General features: G+C 36.4%; 1 protein-coding gene across 13 annotated transcripts in view; it reads right to left on the bottom strand.

Annotated features, from left to right (window-relative positions):
* ATRX (ATRX chromatin remodeler) overlaps positions 1-23,031 on the bottom strand; it is a 249,450-nt gene that overhangs the window by 98,102 nt on the left and 128,317 nt on the right. For all 13 annotated transcript variants that reach the window (XM_079910006.1, XM_079909999.1, XM_079910009.1 and 10 more), the window contains 4 exons: positions 5,121-5,262; positions 3,841-3,950; positions 2,661-2,807; positions 2,327-2,504 (listed from right to left, as the gene is read on the bottom strand). In XM_079910006.1, coding sequence (XP_079766132.1) covers positions 2,327-2,504; positions 2,661-2,807; positions 3,841-3,950; positions 5,121-5,262 — 577 coding nt within the window. The remainder of the gene's footprint in view (positions 1-2,326; positions 2,505-2,660; positions 2,808-3,840; positions 3,951-5,120; positions 5,263-23,031) is intronic.

A 23,031-nucleotide genomic window follows, 5' to 3' on the forward strand; every position in this document is an offset into this window, starting at 1 on the left:
ACCACGCATGGTTCCTTGTTGAAATGATGGACTCCGGGGCAAGGACAAATTAACATGATCCTAGAGCATACTACCAGAAAGTAATGAAGTGCTCAAAAAAATCAAAAGGATGAAACATCAAAGGGATACAGGAACCAATCTGAAAGAGCTCCCAGTGGACAAACTGGAACAATCTGAGCAACAAAATAAATAATACAGTGCTAGTTCTAACATATAAACTAATAATAGATAATTAATCTATCCTGATATAAATGACTGATTAAATAAATGGGTAAGAAGTGACAAATCTTTCTTAAAGAAAAATTAAAGAAAAATTCCAAATTTAAGTGTAGCCCACTATAATAGATGGAGCTTAATTTTTGCCCTCCCCCCACTTGGATGGGCTAGACTTAGTGACCAGCAAAAAACAGACACAGGTGAAAACAGTAACTCTACAGCAGAGAAACCTGGCAAACACTACCTTAACCAAGTGATGAAAATTAACATCACTAGTGATGTCATGTGGATCTAATTTACCCTTGATATAATGTGAGGAGAAGGATACTACACCTCTAGTACATTATTTCAAAAACCTATAATCCCAGTCTAATTACAAGAAAAACAACAGATACTAGTGAACATCCTACAGGATACTTTAACAGTACTCCACAAGACTGACAAGATAACAGAAAATAAAAGAAAGACTAAGAAACTGTCACAGACCAGAGGAGACTGTGGAGACATTACAATTAAATGCAATGTGGTACCCTGGATGAGATCCTGGAACAGAAGGTGAACAGTAATATTAAACTGGTAGAATTCAAATAGAGTTTGGAGTTTAGTTAATAATATACGAATTTCTTAGTTTTGACAAATCTGCCATGGCAATGTAAGATGAACAGTGCGGGATTTGGGTTCAAGGTAAATGGGAGTGTTCTTTACTATCATTCAACTTTTCTGTAAACAAAGAAAACACAAAACTTTCCAAAATAATTATTTTAAATGTCACTAAATGACTTACATGGAAATAACAAACATTACTCTTCATGTTATGAGCTTTAATTTCTTTTTAATTCATTTCCTCATGATGACCATATTAAGCATCTGAAACTTGTTTAAACTGTTCCAAGGAAACCTTCTGAAAAACATGCTATTCACTAGCTCATAGCTCTCTGACAACAAAACAACCACAGGACTTCTAGACGACTATTTTAATCATGAGAAAATGATAAACTTATTATTAGGCCTTAACACTTACAATGGCAATTAGTTTGGTACATGCTAATTACATCATTATCTAAAAAAAAGAGGCAAAAGTGTACGAACTTTCAGTGATAAGATTTATAAGGTCTGAGGACCTAATGTATAAATAACATCGTAATAACATGGCAACTGATAACAATGTATTATAACTGAAATCTGCTAAATGAGTAGAGCATAAATGTTCTGAACAAAAAAGAAAAAGAAAACTAAGTGAGGTAATGATGTGTAACTCAAAGGGGGTTATTCTTTCAGTGTATACATATATGAAATCATCACATTGTACACTTTAATTATGTTACAATTTTACTTCTCAATTAAGCCTCAATAAAGCTGAAAAAATAAATTAAAAGTAAAATTATAAAGGGGCAAAGCCAAGGATTCTAAATAATACTTGGATTAAATAATTCTAAATTATTTTGGCAGTGAAAAATTGGACTTTCTCAACAAACATCTAAAGCCTCAACAGTGTCTTAAAGTAATTAGATATGACAAAATAAAGTTTGATAAGGAAAAAATATAGAATACAAACAACTAAATATTCATTGGTTCTGTGGATCGTACAACTTGCTGCTTTTACAAGTTGCAAGTAAGAATCAAATATTTGGATCTTGCATCATGAAGATTACTGTTAGAAGGAATGACAGCATTGCAAATATTAACCTTCCACAGTGATGACTATTTAAAAGACAGAAAAAATGCAGCCAATTCTTCTAATGACATAAAGTTGGGAAAGAAATGTAAAGAACTGTTTTCAGAGTATGGAGAGAGCTCTTGTAATCATCTAATATTCAGACAGTCAGAAGAATCTGCGATTGTGACACAGGTACCTGGTGAATTTTTAATCATTTACAAGGTCTCCCCTGAAAAACCTCAAACACTTCCAGACTCAGCAAATGAATTCTGAACATCTGGCAATATTAAGGGTGATATCATCTTAATGAAATTATACTAAGAAACAGAAGGCAAAAACCTGAAAGATAAACAAAAACCAGCTACTCAGTAGTTGGTCAATTAGTATTTGTTAAATATAAGCATATTTTTCATTCAACTTGTTTCTTTATCTCAGTGCCTGTTAATATCTTACCTGGATCGACCAAAGCTTTGTTAAATATTTCTTTAAGTTTCCTACTCTTCACATTCCTTCCTTGAGCAAGATTTCTGTACATCTCATAGCCTATGATCATAACACCACCATCTTCTTGCCATCTCTGCAGCATGTAGCTTCTCTCCTGAGGACGTTTCACAGTTGCTAATTCAGAGACCTTTTGTGAGGAAATAAAGATTTTTTAAGGTAGGAATGTATGAATACTAAATATCCCCACTGAAATATGCATCATTGGTAATTAAAAATCTTTTTATTTTACTATATGAATTTCATGCAGTTATTCTGATAATAGAAAACATTCTAAATATGATACCTCAAGCTTCTCATCATCTTTTAATCCCTCTTGCCACTTCTCAAATTCATTCATCCAATTCAAAGCAGTATTAAGAGGACAAACCACTAAAGCTGTGCTGAAATCCAATTTGTCACACAAAAGAACCGTATGAAGAAAGCTTACCACCTACAAGAAAACAAATTAAGTTGCCACCTTCATTTAAATATCTGCAAAACAAGTTAATAAATTGAGCAAACTTACAATAGTTGGGTTTTTGGATTTTGTTTTGTTTTTTGTTTTAAACAATAAAGCAACCAACCAAAGGTCAACAGGGAAAGAGATAGGTACAATAAGGGACTTCAACTAGATGATATATAAGATCCTTCCAACTCTAAAGCTCCATGATTCTATGATCGGTAATAATAATACGAATATAAAAAGTAACCACACCAAAGCAGCTACTAAGTCCCTAGTCCCCAGAGAACATCCCTACGATCTTCAGAAAATACCACTGCCCATTTAGAAGAGAATTATGTTACCGAGTATTTTTCCATGTAGTGTTCTGACTCACTGAATCTATAGTAATTGTCTTATGGCTTGAAATTTTATATATATATATAAACTAATTCCACATCTCTGCTACAACTCCTGCAGTCTTCCTGCAACTTCCTGCATTCAGAAATGTAGTATTTTAATAGTGAAAAATATATTATGTTCTCATTACTATAGGATCACAGACTGTTAAAAAGTTGGGAATTCCCTGGCGGTCCAGTGGTTAGGACTCGGTGCTTTCACTGCCAAGGGCGCAGGTTCAATCCGTGGTTGGGGAACTAAGATCCCGCAAAACCACGCAGCACGGCCAAAAAAAAAACAGTGTTGTAAAGGAACTCCATTTCCACCTCAGACTCTTTGCAGTTTTACTGGCTATGCCTGTAACCCTACACCTTCACTTCATTAGGATCTCTGCTCAAAGATCACTTCCTAAAAGATGCTTTCCCTCTCTATTCTTCCTTAACATTTATTATCTGAAAGTACATACTTCTTATTTTATTTGATTAAAATCTCTCTCCCCCACCAGAATATAAGCTTCTTGAGGGAGAAATCTTGTTATTCTTGTTCATTGCTGTATCTCCAGCTCCTACAACTGTGCTGGAACATAAAAGAATACATATTCTTAAATTAATGAATGCACAAGAACAGAACACCTTCATGTTCTTACCTGTAAAGTCTTACCAAGGCCCATGCAGTGGGCGAGAATGCATCCTGAACCTGGAGATTTCTTTGTTTTTTTTACAGACTCACAGCAGCAATCCCACATAAACTGAACACCTAAAAATGACAGCTTCGTTATGCTCAATTTAAAGGCTCAAGTTAAAAAAAAATCTTCCGTCGGGACTTCCCTGGTGGCACAGTGGTTACGACTCACACTCCTAATGCATGGGGCCCCAGTTCGATCCCTAGTCAGGGAACTAGATCCCGCATGCATGCCACAACCAAAGTTCGCATGCCACAACTAAAGAGCCAAAGAGCCGCAACTAAGGAGCACGCCTGCCGCAACTAACACCTGGCACAACCAAATAAATATATAAAATAAAATAAGATAAAATAAAATAAATCTTCCATCATAAACACATCAAAAACATAACCAAAACTTCTAAGAAATAGAATTTTTTAAAAAGAGAGATAAAAATCTCTTAAATGTAAATGAGATTTGTTTTACGCCCCCCCACACACACACTAAGGTTAAATAGAAAAAAATGTGAACACAAGCACACAAGAGGGTAACTTTCACTCCTCTAAGCTATCACAGCAGATCTTCTCCATTCCCTGGGATGGTCCAAAGAGACATATGAATAATCCAAAATAGAAACTTTATCCAAAGGGAGAATAGATTCCTATCAAATATACTTTCAGGTTTTTTGAGTCAATCAGGAAAAAAAAATCCAGGAGATAATTCATCATTTCTCCCTTTATTCAACATTAAAAACGGAACAATAAAGGGGCTTGCTACCTAAGGAGTAGGAACTATAGAACTTCCCTTATGAATTCATTCATATACACAATCAAAACTGACTTACTGATTCCACTCTGACAAAGCAGAGGATAGGGATAATTTGGTATCTTTCCAAAACCAATGTAGGGATATTATTAACAAACATACTTGAAAAAGCATTTCCTGAAGAAGGCTTTTAGCTAACTGTACCTCTCCCTACCCCACAGCTGCCCTTAGCCAACCACTGCAGATTAGGTGAAATTCACTTGCTATATATACCCATTTGTGAGGGGCACACTTCCCCTTTCATAATACTCATTTTCTTTGCAATTGTCCAGTTTTGTTCTTCTTCATTTGCTTATGCACTCCATAAGGGCAGGGATCATATTTGTTTTGCTCACCAGTAGAAGTAACTCCAGTACTTAGCAGAATGTGAGGCACACAGGGGACACCAAATATTGGTAAAATTTAACTAAAAATGCTTTAATCATCTAATAGTTTCTTACCATCTACTTGATGGGGTTTCAATTTGATAACCATATTTCTATGAACCTGCACTAAAGGTTCTTTGGTTTCTTCATCTTCGTCTAAAACCAACTTGGTTGTTATTGGACACTTAGTGGGTGAAGCATCTTCAATTTCTATCACCTACAAGAAAGACAATTATAGTTAAGCACAAAGAAATCTTTCAAGCAATGGAGGAGTATGAGTCTTACTAAGGGAAATTTTGCAAAATACAGACACATCTACTTCCATACCATACATCCAATATTCTGGTTCAGTAAGACCAGGACAGATCACAGGTTTATATGTTGTCCAAAATCAAAAACCTCCACAAGACTTAGAATCACTGTGATAATGTTGCTGATTTAGCTCATCGGTTCTCACCTTGAACATCTCAACACGTTTTAGGTAGAGATGTGACAAAAGTAGCACTCTAAATTAATCCATGGCACCACCATTAAAATTTGGCTCCCCAAACGGGATTTTTCTATTCTTCTACAGGACATGTGAAAATGTGCAAGGGCACTTATGGTTATCACAACGACTGGTTAGGACTGGTATTTAATGTAGGCAGAGGGGAAGGTAAATATAAATGTTCTACAATGTGAAAGACAGTCCCAAACAAGAACTGTCCCACCCAAGATTCCAGAAGACTCCCATTGAAAAACACTGTAAATATGTGTTGTGAAAGGGAAAAACTTTCAGAAACACTGGTTTGAGAAACTCAGGCTCGAAAGCATGACAAGAACATATAATAACCTCCAAATGCAAAAGGGAAACAATTACCTCAAGTTTCTTATTTGAAAGAAAACTTAAATAGATATAAATACATATGAATACATGTATCTGTATATATTTTTTGCTTTCTTATCTATCCATTACATAGTATACCCAAGAACCGTATAAGCTAGATACAAGTGTTGCCATTTTACATATGAAAAAAAAAAGAGAGACTGAGAAGTTAAATAACTTACACAAGGTCATACAACTATTAAGTATCACAACACTAAGATTTATACCCAGAGGCTTATGCTCCAGAGTCCATGCTCTTAACCACTATGCATTACTACTTTAATAAATGAAATACTTGTAAAAACAGGTTTATGGTTCCATGACAATCAATAAAGATTCATGATTTTAAACTGTAGACAATGTGCTGCTTCAGGATAAAATATTAGCTGGTATCCTTTGCCTTATTTAGAACTGTAACTAGAAACAAATGGATTATTTGATACTCACTACTGAAATTTTCAAACATAAGCAAAAGTAGACAGTAGCATAATGAGCCCTGTTACCCATTATTCAACCTCAAAAATTATCAACTTCTGGCCAGTTCTGTTTCACTGACAGCCTCGCACCCGTTCTACACCTCCTTTGATTCCATAAATGATTTTGAAGCAAACCCAAGCAAGATTGTTATTTCATCTGTAAGTGTTTTAGAATGTCTCTTTAAAAGGACACTCTCGAGAGGTGCTCCCGCTCTCTGCTTGCATGTATCCCCGGGGTGTTTTGCCCTCCAGAGGGTACTTTTGGTCTCATGTCCCTTCTCTGTGCTCTGCCCATCTAAGAGGTCGGGAGAGAGGCAAGGAAACACCCAAGACTGTAGCCGAGGGGTGGGGGAGGGGGATGAGAGGAAGAGGAGACGTTCCCCCTCACATCTGCCTGCAAAGGTGGCAACCGGGCAGCGTTTTCCCAGAGATGAAGCTCCCCAAGAAGTCAGCTAAGTATCCCGTCCTTGGGGACTCTAGGATAAAAGAGACTGGATCCACAGATGGAGACTTTCTTACTGTCCTTCCGTCCCTGAAATTGTGTTACTGTGAGATTTTATAAATGTTCTGCACCAACTCACAGGACATTTCAGGAACCTAAATGACCAATACACTTCGAACTCCCTGTCTGAGCCATGTGAATGAAAGGCTCTTGGGGCTGCAGCCAGGAGTCAGTGCTGTGCCTCTGAGGTGGGAGAGCCAACTTCAGGACACTGGTCCACAAGAGACCTCCCAGCTACACATAACATCAAATGGCGAAAATCTCCCAGAGATCTCCATCTCAACACCAGCACCCAGCTTCACTCAACGACCAGCAAGATACACTGCTGGACAACCTATGCCAAACACCTAGCAAGACAGGAACACAAACCCACCCATTAGCAGAGAGGCTGCCTAAAATCATAATAAGTCCACAGACACCCCAAAACACACCACCAGACGTGGACCTGCCCACCAGAAACACAAGATCCAGCCTCATCCACCACAAAATAGGCACTAGTCGCCTCCACCAGGAAGCCTACACAACCCACTGAACCAACCTTAGCCACTGGGGACAGAAAACAAAAACAAGGGGAACTACGAACATAGAGCCTGCAAAAAGGAGACCCCAAACACAGTAAGATAAGCAAACTGAGAAGACAGAAAAACACACAGCAGATGAAGGAACAAGATACAATCCCAACAGACCTAACAAATTAACAGGAAATAGGCACTCTACCTGAAAAAGAATTCAGAATAATAATAGTTAAGATGATCCAAATCTTGGAAATAGAATGGACAAAACGGAAGAAACATTTCACAAGGACCTAGAAGAACTAAAGATGAAACAAAAAACAATGAACACCACAATAAATGAAATTAAAAATACTCTAGATGGGATCAATAGCAGAATAACTGAGGCAGAAGAACGGATAAGTGACCTGGAAGATAAAATAGTGGAAATAACTACTGCAGAGCAGAATAAAGAAAAAAGAATGAAAAGAACTGAGGACACTCTCAGAGACCTCTGGGACAACATTAAACGCACCAACATTCGAATTATAGGGGTTCCAGAAGAAGAAGAGAAAAAGAAAGGGACTGAGAAAATATTTGAAGAAATTGTAGTTGAACACTTCCCTAATATGGGAAAGAAAATAGTTAATCAAGTCCAGGAAGCACAGAGAGTCCCATGCAGGATAAATCCAAGGAGAAATACGCCAAAACACATATTAATCAAACTGTCAAAAATTAAATACAAAGAAAACATATTAAAAGCAACAAGGGAAAAATAACAAAAACGGAATCCCCATAAGGTTAACAGCTGATCTTTTAGCAGAAACTCTGCAAGCCAGAAGGGAGTGGCAGGACATATTTAAAGTGATGAAGGAGAAACACCTGCAACCAAGATTACTCTACCCAGCAAGGATCTCATTCAGATTTGATGGAGAAATTAAAACCTTTACAGACAAGCAATAGCTGAGAGAGTTCAGCACCACCAAACCAGCTTTACAACAACTGCTAAAGGACCTTCTCTAGGCAAGAAACACAAGAGAAGGAAAAGACCTACAATAACGAACCCAAAACAATTAAGAAAATGGAACTAGGAACATACATATCGATAATTACCTTCAATGTAAATGGACTACATGCTCCCACCAAAAGACACAGATTGGTTGAATGGATACAAAAACAAGACCCATATATACACTGTCTAAAAGAGACCCACTTCAGACCTACAGACACATACAGACTGAAAGCAAGGGGATGGAAAAAGATATTCCATGCAAATGGAAACCAAAAGAAAGCTGAAGTAGCAATTCTCCTATCAGACAAAATAGACTTTAAAATAAAGACTATTAGAAGAGACAAAGAAGGACATTACATAATGATCAAGGGATTGATCCAAGAAGAAGATATAACAATTGTAAATATTTATGCACCCAACATAGGAGCACCTCAATACATAAGGCAAATACTAACAGCCAAAAAAGGGGAAATCGACATTAACACATTCATAGTAGGGGACTTTAACACCCCACTTTCACCAATGGACAGATCATCCAAAATGAAAATAAATAAGAAAACACAAGCTTTAAATGATACATTAAACAAGATGGTTTTAATAGATATTTATAGGACATTCCATCCAAAATAACCAGAATATACATTTTTCTCAAGTGCTCATGGAACATTCTCCAGGATAGATCATACCTTGGGTCACAAAACAAGCCTCGGTAAATTTAAGAAAACTGAAATTGTATCAAGTATCTTTTCTGACCACAACACTATGAGACTAGATACCACTCACAGAAAAAGATCTGTAAAAAATACCAACACATGGAGGCTAAACAATACACTACTTAATAACGAAGTGATCACTGAAGAAATCAAAGAGGAAATCGAAAAATACCTAGAAACAAATGACAACGGAGACACGACGACCCAAAATCTATGGGATGCAGCAAAAGCAGTTCTAAGAGGGAAGTTTATAGCAATACAATCCTACCTTAAGAAACAGGAAACATCTCGAATAAACAACCTAACCTTGCACCTCAAGCAATTAGAGAAAGAAGAACAAAAAAACCCCAAAGCTAGCAGAAGGAAAGAAATCATAAAAATCAGATCAGAAATAAATGAAAAAGAAATGAAGGAAACGATAGCAAAGATCAATAAAACTAAAAGCTGGTTCTTTGAGAAGATAAACAAAATAGATAAACCATTAGCCAGACTCATCACGAAAAAAAGGGAGAAGACTCAAACAATAGAATTAGAAATGAAAAAGAAGTAACAACTGACACTGCAGAAATACAAAAGATCATGAGAGATTACTACAAGCAACTCTATGCCAATAAAATTGACAACCTGGAAGAAATGGACAAATTCTTAGAAATGCACAATCAGGAAGAAATAGAAAATATGAACAGACCAATCACAAGCAAGGAAATTGAAACTGTGATTAAAAATCTTCCAACAAACAAAAGCCCAGGACCAGATGGCTTCACAGGCGAATTCTATCAAACATTTAGAGAAGCGCTAACACCTATCCTTCTCAAACTCTTCCAAAACATAGCAGAGGGAGGAACACTCCCAAATTCATTCTACAAGGCCACCATCACCTTGATACCAAAACCAGTCAAGGAGGTAACAAAGAAAGAAAACTACAGGCCAATATCACTGATGAACATAGATACAAAAATCCTCAACAAAATACTAGCAAACAGAATCCAACAGCACATTAAAAGGATCATACACCATGATCAAGTGGGGTTTATTGCAGGATTGCAAGGATTCTTCAATATACGCAAATCAATCAATGTGATAAACCACATTAACAAACTGAAGGAGAAAAACCATATGATCATCTCAATAGATGCAGAGAAAGCTTTCGACAAAATTCAACACCATTTATGACAAAAACCCTGCAGAAAGTAGGCACAGACAGAACTTTCCTCAACATAATAAAGGCCATATATGACAAACCCACAGCAAACATCATCCTCAATGGTAAAAAGCTGAAAGCATTTCCACTAAGATCAGGAACAAGACAAGGTTGCCCATTCTCACCACTCTTATTCAACATAGTTTTGGAAGTTTTAGCCACAGCAATCAGAGAAGAAAAGGAAATAAAAGGAATCCAAATCGGAAAAGAAGAAGTAAAGCTGTCACTGTTTGCAGATGACATGATCCTATACATAGAGAACCCTAAAGATGCTACCAGAAAACTACTAGAGGTAATCAATGAATTTGGTAAAGTGGCAGGATACAAAATTAATGCACAGAAATCTCTGGCATTCCTATATACTAATGATGAAAAATCTGAAAGTAAAATCAAGAAAACACTCCCATTTACCATTGCAACAAAAAGAATAAAATATCTAGGAATAAACCTACCTAAGGAGACAAAAGACCTGTATGCAGAAAATTATCAGACACTGATGAAAGAAATTAAAGATGCTACAAATAGATGGAGAGATATACCATGTTCTTGGATTGGAAGAATCAACATTGTGAAAATGACTCTACTACCCAAAGCAATCTATAGATTCAATGCAATCCCTATCAAACTACCACTGGCATTTTTCACAGAACTAGAACAAAAAATTTTGCAATTTGTATGGAAACACAAAAGACCCCGAATAGCCAAAGCAATCTTGAGAACGAAAGAAGGAACTGGAGGAATCAGGCTCCCTGACTTCAGACTATACTACAAAGCTACAGTTATCAAGACGGTATGGTACTGGCACAAAAACAGAAAGATAGATCAATGGAACAGGATAGAAAGCCCAGAGATAAACCCATGCACATATGGACACCTTATCTTTGATAAAGGTGGCAGGAATGTACAGTGGAGAAAGGACAGCCTCTTCAATAAGTGGTGCTGGGAAAACTGGACAGGTACATGTAAAAGTATGAGATTAGATCACTCCCTAACACCACACACAAAAATAAGCTCAAAATGGATTAAAGACCTAAATGTAAGGCCAGAAACTATCAAACTCTTAGAGGAAAACATAGGCAGAACACTCTATGACATAAATCACAGCAAGATCCTTTCTGACCCACCTCCTAGAGTAATGGAAATAAAAACAAAAATAAACAAATGGGACCTAATGAAACTTCAAAGCTTTTGCACTGCAAAGGAAACCATAAACAAGACCAAAAGACACCCCTCATAATGGGAGAAAATATTTGCAAAGGAAGCAACCGACAAAGGATTAATCTCCAAAATTTACAAGCAGCTCATGCACCTCAATAACAAGAAAACAAACAAACCAATCCAAAAATGGGCAGAAGACCTAAATAGACACTTCTCCAAAGAAGATATACAGACTGCCAACAAACACATGAAACAATGCTCAACATCATTAATCATTAGAGAAATGCAAATCCAAACTACAATGAGATATCATCTCACACCAGTCAGAATGGCCATCATCAAAAAATCTAGAAACAATAAATGCTGGAGAGGGTGTGGAGAAAAGGGAACACTCTTGCACTGCTGGTGGGAATGTGAATTGGTTCAGCCACTATGGAGAACAGTATGGAGGTTCCTTAAAAAGCTACAAATAGAACTACCATATGACCCAGCAATCCCACTACTGGGCATATACCCTGAGAAACCCAAAATTCAAAAAGAGTCATGTACCAAAATGTTCATTTCAGCTCTATTTACAATAGCCAGGAGATGGAAACAACCTAAGTGCCCATCATCGGATGAATGGATAAAGAAGATGTGGCACATATATACAATGGAATATTACTCAGCCATAAAAAGAAACGAAATTGAGCTATTTGTAATGAGGTGGATAGACCTAGAGTCTGTCATACAGAGTGAAGTAAGTCAGAAAGAAAAAGACAAATACCATATGCTAACACATATATATGGAATTTCAGAAAAAAAATGTCATGAAGAACCTAGGGGTAAGGCAGGAATAAAGATGCAGACCTCCTAGAGAACGGACTTGAGGTTATGGGGAGGGGGAAGGGTGAGCTGTGACAGGGCGAGAGAGAGTCATGGGCATATACATACTAACAAACATAGTAAGGTAGATAGCTAGTGGGAAGCAGCTGCATGGCACAGGGATATTGGCTCGGTGCTTTGTGACAGCCTGGAGGGGTGGGATAGGGAGGGTGGGAGGGAGGGAGACGCAAGAGGGAGGACATATGGGAACATGTGTTTATGTGTGACTGATTCACTTTGTTGTGAAGCAGAGACTGACACACCATTGTAGAGCAATTGTGCCCCAATAAAGATGTTAAAAAAAAATTAAAAAAAAAGTACAATGAGATATCATCTCACACTGGTCAGAATGCCCATCATCAAAAAATCTAGAAACAATAAATGCTGGAGAGGGTGTGGAGAAAAGGGAACACTCCTGCACTGCTGGTGGGAATGTGAATTGGTACAGCCACTATGGAGAACAGTATGGAGGTCCCTTAAAAAACTACAAATACAACTACCATATGACCCAGCAATCCCACTACTGGGCATATACCCTGAGAAAACCGTAATTCAAAAAGAGTCATGTACCAAAATGTTCATTGCAGCTCTATTTATGATAGCCCGGAGATGGAGACAACCTAAGTGCCCATCATCGGATGAACGGATAAAGAAGATGTGGCACATATATACAATGGAATATTACTCAGCCATAAAAAGAAACAAAATTGAGCTATTTGTAATGAGGTGGATAGACCTAGAGTCTGTCATACAAAGTGAAGTAAGTCAGAAATAGAGAAACAAATACTGTATACTAACACGTATATATGGAATTTAAGAAAAAAAAATGTCATGAAGAACCTAGGGGTAAGACAGGAATAAAGACACAGACCTACTAGAGAACGGACTTGAGGATATGGGGAGGGGGGAGGGGGAGCTGTGACAAAGCAAGAGAGAGGCATGGACATACATACACTACCAAACGTAAGGTAGATAGCTAGTGTTAAGCAGCCGCATAGCACAGGGATATCAGCTCGGGGCTTTGTGACCGCCTGGTGGGGTGGGATAGGGAGGGTGGGAGGGAGAGAGAAGCAAGAGGGAAGAGATATGGGAACATATGTATATGTATAACTGATTCACTTTGTTATAAAGCAGAAATTAACACACCATTGTAAAGGAATTATACCCCAAGAAAGATGTTAAAAAATATATCTGGAAACAAATGCTGGAGAGGGTGTGGAGAAAAGGGAACACTCTTGCACTGTTGGTGGGAATGTAAATTGATACAGCCACTATGGAGAACTGTATGGAGGTTCCTTAAAAAACTACAAATAGAACTACCATATGACCCAGCAATCCCACTACTGGGCATATACCCTGAGAAAACCATAATTCAAAAAGAGTCATGTATCAAAATGTTCATTGCAGCTCTATTTACAATAGCCTGGAGATGGAAACAACCTAAGTGTCCATCATCGGATGAACGGATAAAGAAGATGTGGCACATATATACAATGGAATATTACTCAGCCATAAAAAGATATGAAATTGAGCTATTTGTAATGAGGTAGATAGACCTAGAGTCTGTCATAGAGAGTGAAGTAAGTCAGAAAGAGAAAGACAAATTCCGTATGCTAACACATATATATGGAATTTAAGAAAAAATAAATGTCATGAAGAACCTAGGGGTAAGACAGGAATAAAGACACACAGACCTACTAGAGAATGGACTTGAGGATATGGGGAGGAGGAAGGGTAAGCTGTGAGAAAACGAGAGAGAGGCATGGACATATATACACTACCAAACGTAAGGTAGATAGCTAGTGGGAAGCAGCTGCATAGCACAGGGAGATCAGCTCGGTGCTTTGTGACTGCCTGGAGGGGTGGGATAGGGAGGGTGGGAGGGAGGGAGATGCAAGAGGGAAGAGTTATGGCAACATATGTATATGTATAACTGATTCACTTTGTTATAAAGCAGAAACTAACACACCATTGTAAAGCAATTATACTCCAATAAAGATGTAAAAAATAAAATAAAATAAAAAAGTCAATAAATGAAGCTAAATAGTAGTCTTCTAAAAAAAAGGACACTCTCTTTTTAAAATCATAACTACAGTACCATTATTGCATGTAAAAAATGTTAAATAAGTCACAAATTTGTAATAAATCACCTGGATAGATACTTCACTTATATAAAACTGAAATTATATACAAATCAAGATTAATACTAGGATAAAGTGTGGTGGAGTATAAATAGCACAGGCCATTTAGATCTCAGCTCCATTTCAACAAGTTACTTAAACCCTCTTAGCTTCAGTTTCTCCATGCGCAAATTAGGAAAGATTATAAATAACCCACATGGGGTTGTTGCAGAGATTAAATAAGGCAGAGAATAAAAAGTATTAGGCATAGACTAAGTATTCACTAAATTTTTATTGTTTTCTAGCTTGGATGTGTCCCAGCTTCATATTGCTGGGGCAAAGCCTTTAGCCAAAATGTAAAATTCTCTGAATGTCTTGTCCTATTTGCAAGGTGTGGTAGGCAGAATCCTAAAATGGCCTCCAAGATTCCCACCCTCTGGTATAATCCCATCCCCTTGAGTATGACTGAGATCTGTAACTATGATGAGATATCATCCCCATAATTGGGCCACTAATCAGCTGGGTTTGGTTTAATCAAAAGGGACATTCTCCTAGGTGAGCCCGACCTGATCAAGGTAAGCTCTTTAAAAGACCGAAGGGTAAGAGATGCTCTCTTCTGGTCTCCAAGACAAGCACACTGCCATACTGTGAGAAGTCTCTAGTAGCTAAGGACCTCACTGATACAATCACAAGGAACTGGATTCTGCCAATATGTGAGCTAGAAAACAACAAAGTCTTAGATGAAAATTGCAGCTCTGGCTAACATCTTAATTTCAACTTGGTGAGACACTGAGCAGACGACCCAGTAGACCAGGCTCAGCTAAGCCACTCTCAAATTCCTGACTTATAGAACTGTGAGATAATAACTTTGTCTTGTTTTAAGCTAAGCTTGTGGTATTTTTTAATGCACAGTAGTAAACTAATATACAAGGCTTTAAGAATTTCGAACCATATATTCATAAGTGATATTTTAGCTATTAAGCACTATCTTCAGGATTGGAGATTAGTGAATCTTCATCCTGAATGGAGGAGAAGACAACTTATAAAAAAACTGTCTACTTATTAGTGACTAAGTGCATGTGTTTATGCACTCAAGGTACAATTTAAGTAAAGTTTATATAACTAATAATAGTAATGAAATGGGAGAATTTAGGAGAAATGATAAATTAAGCTATAGCAAAGAATAGTAAATAAGGACATGAAATGTATCCCATGTCTGAATTGAAAAAGGAAAAGAAAAAATGAAAGCAAAACCATTTAAGCAACATACTGAAAAGGCTGAGCCCCATTTCTGCTGATGGAGATTCAGGATCACAATGCAAGATGGAGTACTAGGGACCAAATTTACCCTCCTGCTGTAATCAATTAGGAAAGTAGACAAAATATACAAAACTAACATTTTTGGACTTTGAATAACAGGCACCAGCAGGACACTGATACCTGAGAGAAGCAAAACCAATAAGGAGGGCCCTATTCCCCCTTGACTGCTGCCTGAAGGCACATTCCAGAATCGAGGGTATCCAAAGCAGAACACTGGAGTTGTGCTGAGCTGGGGAGACAGAAGTCAAGCTGAGATGGCTAGAAAAACTACAGAGAGAAACTACATAGAACTACAGAGAGAAAAGGACTATACAAAAAGACCTCCAGAAATCAAAATGGGAGTCACTGTCTTAACTGAATATTAAAATGCACATGAGGAGTAAAACTCCACAAAGTCAGACAAAGTGTGACCAAGAAGTTGTGAGCTAAATAGTTCCCAATTATCATATAGGTCTGGAAGGCATTCAATTTCAAACAAGGTAGAGTATACTCTTCATGCATAACACAGGGCATTCAGTAGAGACCAGAGATAGGCCATCTTTAAAATGGTAGGAAAGTTTTATGGTCTTTTTACTTGCCCTTATCCCACTACCTCCTAGTGAGGTGATGGTCTTATTCTTGAAGCAGCAGCAGCCTGGTTGACAGTTTCCTCCCTCAAAATAGAGGGAGCACAGCAGAAATTATTTGCAAATTATGGTGTATATCTATTATAACCTGCCTGGGGATAACCAAAGGAATGACATAAAACTCTTACCATTGTTTCACCTAAGTTGAAATTCTGATGGGAAAAAGCAGAAAAAAATGCTTAAAAAAAAAAAGCTACAAGGCAACTATAAACCCACAGTTGTCAGGGCCAAGACATTATAGGTGGAGACATGTAACTGACCACCTAAGGCCCAGAGACGAGGCTAGGATGAGACTCTTGGAATTTAGGACATTCAAAACCAGCAAAATAGACAGAAGAATTATAAAACCAAGTGTATGCCCAGGTAAGAAACATGCTCAGAAAATACCTGAAAAGCCCTTAAGTTTTAACCTCAGAGTGATCCTTTAGCTTCATTGCAAGTCTTGTTAAGTACTGAAGGAGTGCCCCAGTACAGAGCCAATCTACAAAGACTGGAAAAGATCAGGCATTCAAGGAAATCTCTTTCAAAACATTAACAGAACATTAGTGAAAGGAAAAGAGCATTCAGTAATGATGCAAAACAATAAACAAACTTTGCAAAAATAAATGGGGAGAGTCTCATATCAATCAGACTATGACAACTAAAGAAAAGAAATACAGCAAATCCTTGGGAAGGGAGAGAACTTAATTTCCAGAGTTACTGCATTATAATAGCCAAATGCCCAATATGCAATTAAAAAAACCCCACAAACCAAACAATGAAACAGGAAAACATGGCCCATTCAAAAAAACAAAATAAGACAACAGAAACCATCCCTGATAAGTCCCCCACAATGGACTTATTAGATAAAGACATTAAAGTAACTGTCTTAAAATATGTTCAAAAACCCAAAGGAAACTGTGGACAATCTAAAGGAAATCAGGAAAACAATGTAGGCACAAAATGGGACTATCAACAAAGCAGTAGAAATTATAAAAAGGAGTCAAAAGAACTGAAAAAGGCAATAAGTAAAATTAAAAATTCAAAAAGGATTCAGATATGAGCAGGCAGAAAATTATCAAACATGAAGATGTCAACTGAAATTATCAAGTCTAAGGAGCAGAAAGAAAAAAGAATTGAGAAAACTGAGAGACCAAGGGACTTGTAGGACATCATCAAGCAGATCAATATATACATTATGAGAGTCTAAGAAGGAGAAGAAAAATAGGGGCAGAAAGGTTATTTGAGGAAATAATGGCCAAAACTCCCCAAATTTGAGTAAAAACCAGGATCTAGAAATCCAAGAAGCACAACAAACTTGAAGTGAGATAAACTAAGAGACCCAGACTAAGCACATTATAATCAGAACTTCAAAGTACAAAGAAAGAGAGAATCTTGAAAGTAGCAAAAGAGAAGTGACTTGTCACATACAGGGATCATAAATAATATGATCAGCTTATTTCTCATCAGAAACTTGAAGGCCAAAAGGCAGTGCAATAATATATTTTAAAGTATTGAAAGAAAACAACTGTCAGCTGAGAATTTTATATCAAACAAAAGTATCCTTCAAAATAGAGGGAGAAATCAAGACATTCCTAAACTGAGAGAGTTCGTTAAAAATAGACCTACCCTAAAAGAAATACTAAAGGGAAGCCTTCAGGTTGAAATGAAAAAAATGCTATATAGTAACTCAAAGATGTATAAAGAACTAGAGATGTATGGAAAAGATACACAGTCAAATATAAAACCCAGTATTATTGTAATTTTGGTTTGTAACTCCAGGTTTACTTTCTATAGGATTTAAAAGACAAAACCATAAAAAGTAATTATAAATATATATTATTGGGGCATAAAATGTATAAAAACAAAATCTGTGACATGAATTATATACAGGGGGGAATGGGGCTCTAAAAGACTACGATTTATGTGCATGACTGAGGTCAAGTTCATTCAATTTAAACTACATCATTATGATGTTAGGATGTTATATGTAATCCCATGTTAACCACAAAGAAAATATCTACATATGATACACAAAAGAAAATGAGATGGGAATCAAAATGTGTCACTGCAAAAAATGAAATAAACAAACAAAAAAAGGGAAGCAATGGAGGAAATGATGAGCAAAAAAGCAGTAAGACATATAAAATATAGCATAATGGAAGAAGTAAATCCTTACTCATCAGTACTTACTTAAAATATAACGGATTAAACCGCCAATCAAAAGGTACAGAATGCTAAAATTCATTAAAAAATGATCCAAATATTGGTTGTCTACAAAAGACTCACTTTAGATCAAAAGACACAAATAGGTTGAAAATGAAAGAATGGTAAAAGATATTCCATGTAAACAGCAACTAAGAAGGCTGGGATGGCTATATAAACATCAGACAAATAGACTTTAAGTCAAAAACAATTACAAAAGGCAAAATATATATATATTAACAGATGAGTAAATTAATCAAAAAGATATAACAATCATAAACATAAATGCACCCAAAACAGAGTCCCACATTATATGAAGCAAACACTGACAGAATTGAAAGGAGAAATAGGCTGTTCTACAATAATAGTTTGGAGACATCACACCCTACTTTCAATAATGCATAGAACAAGCCAACTAAAGATCAACAGGGAAACACAGAACTTGAACAACCCTGTAAACCAAGTAGCCCTAACACACAGAACACTCTGCTCAACAACAGCAGAGTACGAATTTTCTCAAGTGCACATGGAACTTCTCAAGGACAGACCACATGTTAGGGCACAAAACAAGCCTTAATAAATTTTAGAAGATTAAAATCATAAAAATCAACTATACTTCAATAAAAAAATAAATAAAATGAAAGGTTTTACTGACCACTTAAAAATAAGTAAATAAATAAAATCATAAAAAACTATCTTCTCCAATCACAGTGGAATGAAACTAGAAATCAATAACAAAAGGACAATGGGAAAAATGCAAATATGCATAAATTAAACAAGATACTCTTAAATAACCAATAGGTCAAATAAGAAACCACAAGGGACATTAGAAAATACCTTCAGACAAATTAAAATGAAAACACAAAATACTAAAACCTGTGGGATTCAGCAAAAGAAGTGCTAAGTGGGGAATGTATAGTGGTAAACACACACATTAGAAAGGAAATAAGATCACAAATTGAGAACTTAACTTTACACCTTAAAGAAGTAGAAAAAGAGGAGCAAACTAAACCCAAGCTAGCAGGTGGAAGGAAATAAAATGGATTAGAGCAGACAGAAATAAAACAGACACTAGAAAAAGAGAAAATCAACAAAATCAAAAGTTGGTTCTTTGAAAAGAATAAAATTCACAAATCTTTAGTTAGAATGAGTAAGACAAAAAGACAGAGGATTCAAATTATTAAAATCTGAAATAAAGGTGATGACATTACTAGCAATTTTACAGAAATAAAAATAATTATGAAAGAATACTATGAACAACTATACAACAAAATGGATAACATAGATGAAATGAAAAAATTCTTAGAAACACAAACCACCAGATCAGACCCATGAAAAAAACAAAATCTGAACAGACTGCTAAACTAGTTAAGAACACTGAATCAGTAATCAAACTTCCAACAAAGAACAAAGCCTAGGGCCAGATGGGCTTCCCTGGTGAATTTTACCAAACATTTAAAAAATAATGACAATTTTTCTCAAACTCTTCTAGAAAACTGAAGATGAGGGAATATTTTCTAATTCATTCAATGAGACCAGCATTACCCTGATTCAAAATTCAGACAAATAAACTATATGAAAACTACAGATTCTCTATTAATATAGATTCAAAACTCCTCAACAAAGTACTAGCAAACCAAATTCAATAGCATATTAACAGGATTATACAAAATGGCAAAGAAAGAAACTGTCATGACAAAGGATTTGGCAATGATGTCTTAAATAAAACATCAATAGCACAGGCAATGAAAAAAAATTGATAAACTGGACTTCATCAAAATTTCAAACTTTTATGCAAAGGATACTTATCAATAGAATTAAAGATAATCCACAAAATGGGGGAATATATTTGCAAATTACATATATGATAAGAGACTGATATCCAGAATATATAAAGAACCCCTACAATACAACAATAACGAAAAAAGCACAATTTTAAAATGTGCTAAGGATTTGAATAGACATTTCTCCAAAAATATACAAATGGTCAATATGCACATGAAAAGATGATCAACATCATTAGTCATTAAGGAAATGCAAATCAAAACCACAATGAGGGCTTCCCTGGTGGCGCAGTGGTTGAGAGTCTGCCTGCCGATGCAGGGGACACGGGTTCGTGCCCCGGTCCGGGAGGATCCCACATGCCACAGAGCGGCTGGGCCTGTGAGCCATGGCCGCTGAGCCTGTGCGTCCGGAGCCTGTGCTCTGTGGAGAGGCCACAGCAGTGATAGGCCCGTGTACCGCAAAAAAAAAAAAAAAAAAAAAAAAAAAAAAACATAATGAAATACCACTTCACAATCATTAGGTTGGCTATTACAAAAGACGGGAGAGGCAGAGAAGAAAGAAGAGAAAAGAAATATTGTAAAGATGTAGAGAAATTGGAACCTGTATGCATTGCTGGTGGAAATATAAAATGGTGCAGCTGTTGTGGAAAACACTGTGGTGATTCCTCAAAAAATACATCAAGAATTACCATATCTTCCACCATTCCACTTCTGTATATATACCCAGAAGACTGGAAAGCAGGAACTTGAAGAGATACTTGTACATCCATGTTCAAAGCACCATTATTCACAATAGCCAAAAAGTGGAAGAAACCTAAGTATCCATCAACAGATAAATGAATAAACAAAATGTTGTATATGCATAGAATATACTGTTCATCCTTAAAAAGAAATTAAATTCTGATAGTTGACATAACATGAATGAATCTTGAAAACATTCTGCCATGTGAAATAAGACAGACAGAAAAGGACAAATACTGAATGATTCCACTCATATGAGGTACCTAGAATAGCCAAATTCATAGAGACAGAAAGTAGAAGAGAGGTTACAAGAGACTAGGGAGAAGGGGGAATGGGAATTTATTGTTAAATGGGTACACAGTTTCTGCTTAGGATGATAAAAAAGTCATGAAAAAGGATGGTGATGATGGTTACACAACATGTATTTCACTGAACTGTGTACTTAAAAATAGTTAAAATAGTAAGAAATTTTTTTAAAAAACCCAAAGAAGCACAAACAAAAGAAGTCATGCCAATATGTAACAGGATACTCCAATTTAGTGAAAACGTTGGAACAACCTAACTGTACCTCAAAAGAAGATTTGGGGAGGGGAGGATTGACAGTGGTACATCCATTCAACAGATAAGCTGTTTCACAGTCAAGAGCAGACACAACCTAGGGAGGACAGAACACTCTCGAAACATTAAGTAAAAGGAAAAAAGGCAAGCTGAAGAAAAACACAAAAATACATACAGTAGATGTGTGCATTCCATGGTATGTCAAAAGCAAATGTACACTTAAAATTGGTACATTTCACTCAAAATAAATTTTACATAAAAATTTTAAATAAATATGAATTCTAGCTAATGACATGCAAGCTAAAGCATTAAGGTTAAGTGAAATGATGTCTGCAATTGACATTGAAATGCATAAAAAATATAATGATGGATAGAGAGATTAGTAGATAAATAGGAATGTAACAAACCAAGTATAGTAAAATGTTAACAGAAAATCTAGGACCTGAGTTTATGGGAAATCACTGTGAAATTCTGTAAACCTTGCAGTATGTTGGAACTTTTCATAGTAAAATGCTTGAAAAGAAAGATGGTGTGACTATACTATCATCACATAGAGTAGATTTCAGATGGTGAAAAATCACCAGAGGTAAAAGGGGACATTACTCATTGATAATGGGTCAATTCACAAGAAAGGCATAACAATCATACATGTACATGTACCTAATAACAAACTATAAGCAAAAACTGAGAGAAGAGCAATGAGAAAATGACAAATTGACAATTATAGTTGGAGACCTCAACACTGCTCTCTCAATATGAGACAAAATATCATTAAGGATAAACAGGACCTGGGACTTCCCTGGTGGTCCAGTGGATAAGATTCCATGCTCCCAATGCAGAGGGCCCGGGTTCGACCCCTGGTCGGGGAAGTAGATCCCACATGCATGCTACAACTAAGAGTTCGCCTGCTGCAACTAAGACTCTGCATACCATAACTAAGAAGTCCACATGCTGCAAATTGAGAGTCCGCATGCTGCAACTAGAAAAAAAAAAAAAAGATCCCACATGCCACAACTGAGACCTGGAGCAGCCTAAATAAACACTTTTTTAAGTGTTAACTTAAAAAAAAAAAGGATACACAGGACCTGAATGTAATAAACCATCATAACCTAATTGAAATTTGTAGAATATTTCACCCCACAATGGCAGAATATATACATGGAACGTTCAGAAAGATACATCATTTTCTGGGTCATAAGAAAAATAGAAAAGATCTGAACAGAGTAAAAGGAAAACACAAAACATCAAAATTCATACACTGCAGCATTTAACAGTATGCAGAGTGGGGAACTTTATACCTTTAAATGTATATATTAAAAAAGGAGCAAGATCCAAAATTCACCTTAAGTAGCTGGTAAAAAAGCAAATTAA

This window comes from Stenella coeruleoalba, assembly GCF_951394435.1.
Source record: "Stenella coeruleoalba genome assembly, chromosome: X".
Taxonomy (NCBI): Eukaryota; Metazoa; Chordata; class Mammalia; order Artiodactyla; family Delphinidae; genus Stenella; species Stenella coeruleoalba.